Genomic DNA, 8,410 nt, shown 5'->3' with positions numbered 1-8,410 from the left:
GGGTGACAGAGCATGGACCACCATCCCCAGCAGGGTGACAGAGCATGGACCACCATCCCCAGCAGGGTGACAGAGCATGGACCACCATCCCCAGCTTACCTTCCTGCAGTCGCACCTGCCGTAGCCGTGGAGGGCCCAGCTCAGGGCTAGACTGGTTCCCATGGACATAGGGCAAGAACACATGTGACATCCATGGCCAGAACTCATCAGACCTGCCAACAATAGTCAGTAACTGAGATCAAGGCTGTCAGGGTCCAGGAAGTGCTGCTGTAGCAGCTGGAAGGGACCATGTTTCCATACTTCTGGACCGATGGGATTTGGGACAGATAATTGCCCTGATATTATGCTGTGTACCACAGAAGACTAAGCAGTGTTCCAATTCCCTCCCCACTGGGTATCCCAGCACATTTCTGATTCTGACCACCAAGCAGTATCTAGATCAGGCATCTTTTGCTTCTCTGGGCCACACAGAGGTTTCCATTACACAGGTTCATTTTGTATGACATTGTGACATGTTGTTGCCTATAAAGATCATGCTTGAGAGCTATACAACTGAGTTTAAATGGAATCAGAAATAAAAAAATAACAACAACAACAACAAAAACAAAAACCCATAAAACATCTCATGCTTTAAATAGAAAATGTATGATTCTGTGTTAGGACTCACTCATAGCTACCCCAGGTTACATGTGGCTCATGAATTGTAGGACACCCTTGATTCTAGACACTTCCAAATGTTCCCTACAGGGTGGGTGGACTAAAGACAAAAGTGGGCATTGGTGGGCATAAGTGCCACCCTGGCCCAGTGCATGAATGTATATGTCCTGAGTGTCCCTACCGGGTGATGGCCAGAAAGGCTTGGCTATCCAGCTCCTGCTTGATGGCACTCTGTAGGCGATAGGCGTGACCATGGCAAGAAGCATCCCCATAGTTGGCCAGCAGCGTCACCAGTAAGAAAAGCATGTACACCAAGAGTCTCTGGGGGACAGGGATAGATGGCTGATCAGCTGATCCCATCCCACAGGGCTAGAGGTTGGTTTTAAAACTACCCTTGTTGGGTGTCTATACTAAGGAATGGCAGTATCATACTGTGGTCATATAGTCCTATGGCTAATAAGCCTCTTGGGGGAAGACACACAGATGCTGTAAACGAAAATGGCCGTGCCGAGCACCCTATAAGCTAGGTGGGGGTGGGAACGTGAGTATACATTGACACGGATAGGGGCAACAGGTGACAGGTGGACAGGAAGTCCAAAGCCCTGACTATCCACTGGAGGTCAGGAGCAGGATAGACAAGGGGAAGTGAGGAGGGGCTGCTGGTGGCCAGGGCTTACCTTCAACATGTCATGGAGCCTCTTGACCTTTCGAGCTTCCTCCTTTGCCAAGAAGAGTGCAAAACCATGTGGGGGCCGCACACGGGGCACACGCTCACTTACAGGGGTTACAGCTGGGCTCTCTACCAGAGTGTCATCTTCATCAGGGTGAAGCCGCTTGGCCACAAGGGAGAAGTAGAGGGCTTCCAGCAGGACCTGGGATAGCAGTGTGATCAGCTGGCAGGCACGAGACTGGTAGCCCCTCTCCTCCAAGAACCCTCTCACCTTAAGGGGCTCCCAGCCAAGAAACGAGGCCAGGAAGCTGGAGCTGCTTGAGAGAAGCCACATGACACTCACGCTGGGAGGGAAGCTGGCACCAATCCACCCTGAAACTGCTACAGCTACAGCTACCAAGAGCAGGCTGAGCCCATGGGCCAGCGGGGCACACCAGGCAGGCAGCAGTCGCTTCTGAAAACTTTCCACCAGTCCTGGAGACACACAGACAACTGCATGGCTGCCAGCCCCAAAAGGCCAGGGAGGGATGTCCTGCCCTGTGTGAGTATACCTGTCCTGGAAAGCCTCGTCACTGGGGACTGATCCCAAGTCAGGCCCATGCTGGCTGGCCTCTTCTCCCCCATTGTCTGCAGAATCAGGGTTTCTGTTTTCTCTCCAGGAACACTGGACCTGCACAGGAAAGGGCCATGAGTGTTGCGCATCCCCCGAGGAAGAAGCTGCAGTGGTGTGAGTCTGCACTCTTCTGGGAGCCATTGCTTCAGCATCCTAGAGCCCGGAACCAGGCGATGTGATGCTGGGCTGCATGACATCATGGTCACTCTCCTTGCTTCCTGTACACACACCCACTGCCCAGGGCCCAACTAAGGGACTACTAAGTCCATTGCTTACATGTTCTGTCCTGGCATGACCCAGTGGCCCTTCTCCAACCTCATGCCAGCCACACAGGACTGTGTTCTAAACCCTGCATGTACTCTCCAAGTGCTGCCTTGTAAAATGCTGCAGAGGTGCACACTCCTGTGTGCTTTGTGCTTTTAAAAAGCCAGTCTTAACCGGGCATGGTGGCGCACGCCTTTAATCCCAGCACTTGGGAGGCAGAGGCAGGTGGATTTCTGAGTTCCAGGCGAGCCAGGGCTACACAGAGAAACCCTGCCTCAAAACAAAAACAAAAACAAAAACAAAAACAAAAACAAAACAAAAAAGTTATCCAACCTTTGTGATGTGACATGAAAAAAATTTGACAACTTTGTCTGCCTAGGCTTTTATTAAAGGCATCAAATTAGTTACAAATAGGCAAAAATAAATCTTCTCAGTAGCAAAACTGTTCAGAACTCAGTTATCAACCTGCCCTGTGGTCAGTGAGGTTAAATCTCAAGGATCAGAAGATATATTCTAAAGACCTGTATGTGGGGGGAACCAGGGGACACTAGGCTTTTGAGCTCAAGAGTATATTAAACAAAGTTCTTCTGTGTATTGGTTGAATTGGAGCTCACTGTGTAGACAAGACTGGCTTTTTTTTTTTTTTTTTTTTTTTTTTTTTAAAAAAGGGGTTTTTTTTTTTAGTGCTGGCTGTCCTAGAACTCATTCTGTAGACCAGGCTGGCCTCGAACTCAGAAATCCACCTGCCTCTGCCTCCCGAGTGCTGGGATTAAAGGCGTGCGCCACCACCGCCTGGTTGAGACCCTGTTTAAAAAACAAACGAACGAACAAGCAAACAAGGAAGAAAGGCTAAGAGGACAAAAAGAAGACATGAGACTGCCACACTGTCTGAGGGGACATTTCCATCCTTACTGGTACTTTCTGTGTCCCCAGGGCTCTTAATTACATGCTCCACACCAAGTGTTTACCTGCCACTGAGCCCTGCTAAGTGTCTCTGGGTTATTGTCACTTAATTAGCAAGGTTTATCAAGGCAAGCACCCACAGAACAGCAAATAAATGGAAATGTTTTTTCTTTAAATTGACTTTGCTGCTGAATATCAAAGTCATAAAGCATTTAGCTAAGAGTTTAAAACTTGACATTTAATATCAGCATTCTCATCTAATGAGGAATAGGCACACCACTTCTTACAATTCATCCAACCTATGGCTGTCTACAGAGCACCTATGGAGACAAATACTGTTAAGATGCACAGAGCACCAGGTTTTCATCAGATTCAGTCAGCTGCATAAGCAAGCTGTTCCCGTCACTGTTCAATGAGTTACCAGGCACAGGGCCACTCTCAACTGGATGCCAAAGTCTTGGGGAGTACTGGCTAGCACTGGCCTCCATCCCTGCTGTGAGGCTGACACGGGGATAAGTGGAGTCACCAGGATGCTGACTGTCCTTTAAGCATGGAATATAAGGTAATGTGTGATAGACTGAGAACATGAGGGAGCCAGGAAGACAAGGTCAGAGAACTAAAGAGCTGGTACAGAGTGCCCATAAAGCAGGCTGTACAGAGCCCAGAGAATAGGTCCTAGCAGTGGTCCAGGCAGAAAAGGGCATGAGGCTGGGCAGTGGTGGCTCACGCCTTTAATCCCAGCACTTGGGAGGCAGAGGCAGGCAGATTTCTGAGTTCGAGGCCAGCCTGGTCTACAAAGTGAGTTCCAGGACAGCCAGGGCTACACAGAGAAACTCTGTCTCAAAAAAAAAAAAAAAAAAAACAAAAAAAAAAAAAAAAAAGAAAGAAAGAAAAGGGCATGAGATGGGAGGTACAGCTGGGAACGCAAGAGTCCCTGCATTTGGAAAGAAGCTCAGAGAATCTATTAAAGAATGATGGCAAAGAGTCACACAGTACAGACTCCTGTCTCAGTTACCTAGTAGGGACATAATCTCTCGGGGGACTCAGCCCTGGGCTGTAGAAGAGCTTCCGGTGAGGAGCTGGTAGTGACTCTTAGGTCACAGGGAATCCCATGCCATGGTCAGTAATTCAGAGACGTCTCCCTTTCTACATTCCGGTATACTTCACACATCACTAATTTCTGGTGTTTGAAATTTAGAATGAGCTAGGTGGTGGTGATGGTGCATGCCTTTAATCCCAGCACTCAGGAGACAGAGGATGGTAGATCTGTGAGTTCAAGGCCAGCCTGGTCTACAGAGTGAGTTTCAGAACAGTCAGGGCTACACAAAGAAACTGTTTTGAAAAACAAAAACAAACAAAAAATGTAAACAAAAATATAGATATTGACATAGATACAGATGAGAAAAAGAACATATAATTCTATGCGAACTCTTGTCACTGAATCAAGAAAACCATGAAATCTGTTAATTTTTAAGCATTCAAATAGTTAAGTTTCAAAATGAAAATGAGGTACTTAAGAACATTTCCATGATTTCTCAATTTTGACTCCAAAATCAAAGTTCCTTTATGGCTATGCAGTAAGACCTTGCCTGAAAATACAAACCAAAATATCTTCCCAGACCAAGTCCTTGAGGTACGTGCTCATCACCTCTCTGTTTCTCAAATATCTCATGCCTCTGTCACTTCTCTAAAGGATGCTGGGTCCCTAAGGATCCTACGAACTTCCCTCTACAGAGAAGCCAAGCAACGCAGGCACAGTATCGCACTGGTTTCAGTGCAGTCAGGGCTTCAGTGTCCTGAGGCAGGCACAGGGCCCCACAACACAGCTACCCCAAACACCCTGCCTCCTTCCAACCACGCCAGGCACTCACAGGCTAGTAAGCAGGTCTGTTTCTAGGAGGGTGTCCTGGGTAGGAACCAGGCTGTTGGCCCCATCAGCCAGTACCTGATGGATCAGGTCTTCATCTAGAGAGAACAAAGCATGTTGAAGTGGCGTGACACTTGGTACCTTGAATTCCCCTAGAGCTATGAAGCCATTCCTTCCCACCTCTAGCTCACCTGAGGCTGACAAGTATTTGGCAGGCAAGGAAGGGCTAACCAGAGAGGCACCATCTTCCTCTGAGCCCAGCATGCAGCCAGGCCTGCCCTGGGTCAATCGTTGCAGTGTGCTGCTCACAACAGATGGGTCACTGAGCAGGTCTGGCCAACTAAGAGTACCCTCACTGGACGGCCAGCACACCAGGCTGTAGGCAACATAGACATTGTTACATGTACCTGACCTAAGCCTAGTCACAGAGGCACAGAAAGCATCACACACAAAGGCACAGTGATAGTTCCCAAAGACTCCCAAAACAGGATGAGGACACGCAGCCCACCATCCCAACACGGCCTGCCAGGCAATGCTGAGTTAGACCAAAGCTCACAGCTTCTTTAGGCAGCTCACCTTTTAGCATCTTCCAGAAACAAGTCATTCTTCACTTGCCCAGCTAAGGCCTGCTTAGAAGGAAAGAGCACGTCAGGATGCTCTGCAGCAGCAGAGAGGACAGCCCAAGCAGTCCTAACCAGCTCAGCCTGCCCTGAGTCCCTGGGGGAGCCTTCACCTCTGTGAGGCCAGAGAGTGTGAGGAGGGAGCTGTCTAGCACAGATGGGTCCAGGTAGCTGTCAACATCTAGGGCCTGCTGCCCTGTGGGTGTGGGGTTTTGGTCCCCAGACACCTGTGAGGAGAGAACAGTGATGTGAGTCTTCAATGGGTGCTAGAAGCCACTGGTCTGGCTTGTCTTTGTGATGATTCTCAATGACTGACTTGGGCTCTTGCTATAGGGGATCCTTGAGGGTTGTTTGTTTGAAAACAGGGTCTCTCTGTAGGCCTGAGTGTCCTGGAGCTTGCTCTATAGCGCAGGTTGGCCTTGAACTCAAAGATCCACCTGCCTCTGGGATTAGAGGTGTATGCCACCATCACCTGGCTACTTGAGTTCTTTTTTAGTTGACTTTGGCAGTTTGTGTCTTTCTAGAGTCAACCGCTTCTTCTAGGTTCCTTAATCTGTTGATGTACAGCTGCTCATGGAATTTGCTTCTAGCCTCATCTATTTTTCTAGAGGGAACAAGATGCTTCCTCTAATTCGGACCTCTTCTCCTTTAGTCGCTCTAGCTGAGGCTTATCAGTTCTGTCTAGCCTTCCAAGAATCATTTCTGGTTTCTGGACTTTTTTCTCTGGCTGCCACAAAGAACAACACAACCATGCCTGACCTCAGAGCTCTGAGGCCTTACTCAGCCCACCTTACTCCGAGACATCCGGAAGAGGAACAGGACAGCCAAATAGACAGGGTAGACTACCACACTGGACACCAGGCCAATAGCGACTGTGTCAACACCAGGAGAGATCAGACTGGACACAGGCCCCATGCTGAGGTGAGAAAGAAAAGAATGAAGAAGTTAGAGAGAAGAGTAGGAAGAAGTTAGCCAAGGGTCCAGCAAATCTCACAGGACCCACCTGTAGGTGGTGTCTCTCACAACTCCGTACCACACAGCATTGGCAGCCAGGAAGAGGCAGAGGAGAAGAACACAGCAGGTCACCCTCTGGACTCTGGTAAAGCGGCTCCGAGGCGGCCTGTCCCATATGGAGAGCCAGATGTGCTTGTCAAAGAAGCCTCTCTGCAGCTCAGCCACGAGGAGCCGCTGGAACCGCCACAGCGCAGCCTCATCTGGGAAGATTTAGGAGGGTTTCCGCAGGGAAGCGGTGAGCCACCCATCACTGCCATCCCCCTCCTCCCTGTCTCCACCTCAGCAGGTAGTAGGCTTACTTGCTGCAAGCACCTCCTTCTCCACTAGGCCCCCATTGGCCTCAGTCTCCACAGACAGCCAGTCATTGACCAAAAAGAAGGTGCTGCGGGCACTCTGTAGGTCCCGGACGATAATGTGCTGCAGGAACCAGGCAGGGCTGAGCCCTGTGGAGAAAAATACCTCAGTGAGGACTGAAGCAGGCTGGCAGGATGCAGGGGTGACACCAGTTATCACCCAGACCTTTGTTGTCATGCCACACTCGGATCTTCCACACGCTGCCCAGGCTGTGCGGGGTGGCAATTTGGAAGATGTCCAAGCTGTTTCGATGAAAGGCTCTGTCCCCATCTAAGTGCCGGTGACCACTACGGTTGTCCTCTCCATACAGCATGATGCCGACGTGAGCCGTGGTACCTGAAGGCAGAGAACTCTAAGGTGTGCCATTCATTATAAAAAAAAACTTCTATGGGTCATCTGTGTGCCAACAAAACAGGCAGTCCTTGGCTTTAAACAGGTTTTAAATGTTTCCTTTTATAGTAATGCAGACTGAAGCCAGGGCTATGTACTGTAGGCATGCCCTACCTCAGAGGTCCATCCCTAGCCATTTAAAAAAACATTTTAATACAGAATTTAACTAAGTTGCCCAAACTAGCCTACAATTTGCCCTCACTTGCCTGAATTTGTGACTCTCCCCCACCTCAGCCTCCGAAGTAGCTGGGATGACAGGCCTACACCACCAGGTCCAGGATGTACAGTTCAAACAGACACGAACCTCTGTTTCCTAAATCTGTTAACAAATATCAAGCCCACAGCAGCAGGGCTTCCAATAGCAAGGACTATAAACCTTGCCAGCCTATCAAGTGATGGGACAGACATCACTAGTAACCAGGCCTCCTCACAGTTCAGTCACACAGACAGCAGCTATCGAGCTAGGAAGTCTCCTTTTCTCTATAAAGGAATTCACAACGTTTAAAACTGGGCACTCAGAAGAGAGAACTGGCAGCAATAATGAAAGTGTGGCAAAGAAAGAAACTGGCGGGCTGGGGTCGTGCTCAGGCACAGAGCATGTCTCAAGCACACACATACCATGAGGGAAAAATAGCAACACTGGAAATAAATTTAGAATAAAAAAAAAGTTGTTGAAGTAAAAATTCTTGCCTTGGATTTTGTCAGAAAAGAGACTTTTCATATAAACAAGGAAAGTTGTCAAAAAAAAAAAAAAAAAAAAAGAGCAGGTTATCTCCGCAGAAGAAGAAAAAAGAGCGGGCTGTCTCAGCAGAAGCGTTGGTAAAAGCTCCCCAGAGAGCCCTGGGGGCATTTCACAACATTCACGGCAAACAGAAAATGCTGAAAGTCAATCTGAACCTGGAGCATGTCGCTTGACAGAGCCTACTCTGTCTCAGAGGTCACTGGAGTAGCTGCGTTCACAATACCTGAAGATCCCAAAAGTGAGTAAAGCACTTTCACTTCCAGGGTGTGTTAGTGTGTCTGTAGTGTTTGGAATCACTTCCAGGGTGTGTTAGTGT

The 8,410-nt window shown here is 48.8% G+C and overlaps 1 protein-coding gene across 6 annotated transcripts in view; it reads right to left on the bottom strand.

Moving 5' to 3' along the window:
* The window catches only part of Pkd1 (polycystin 1, transient receptor potential channel interacting), a 49,410-nt gene that overhangs the window by 3,947 nt on the left and 37,053 nt on the right, over positions 1-8,410 (bottom strand). For 2 of the 6 annotated variants that reach the window (XM_021150069.2, XM_029471413.1), the window contains exons 27-39: positions 7,128-7,298; positions 6,908-7,051; positions 6,598-6,808; positions 6,384-6,510; positions 5,708-5,821; positions 5,551-5,600; positions 5,166-5,350; positions 4,979-5,072; positions 1,879-1,997; positions 1,599-1,801; positions 1,335-1,529; positions 839-978; positions 100-212 (exon numbers count right to left, since the gene is read on the bottom strand). In XM_021150069.2, the coding sequence (XP_021005728.1) occupies positions 100-212; positions 839-978; positions 1,335-1,529; positions 1,599-1,801; positions 1,879-1,997; positions 4,979-5,072; positions 5,166-5,350; positions 5,551-5,600; positions 5,708-5,821; positions 6,384-6,510; positions 6,598-6,808; positions 6,908-7,051; positions 7,128-7,298 (1,866 nt within the window). Of the gene's footprint in view, positions 1-99; positions 213-838; positions 979-1,334; positions 1,530-1,598; positions 1,802-1,878; positions 1,998-4,978; positions 5,073-5,165; positions 5,351-5,550; positions 5,604-5,707; positions 5,822-6,383; positions 6,511-6,597; positions 6,809-6,907; positions 7,052-7,127; positions 7,299-8,410 lie in introns of all 6 variants that reach the window. The other 4 variants (XM_029471412.1, XM_021150070.2, XM_029471414.1 and 1 more) reach the window with 3 other exon arrangements.

This window comes from Mus caroli, chromosome 17, assembly GCF_900094665.2.
Source record: "Mus caroli chromosome 17, CAROLI_EIJ_v1.1, whole genome shotgun sequence".
In the NCBI taxonomy this organism is placed as follows: domain Eukaryota; kingdom Metazoa; phylum Chordata; class Mammalia; order Rodentia; family Muridae; genus Mus; species Mus caroli.
This window is presented reverse-complemented; position numbering and strand designations above follow the sequence as displayed.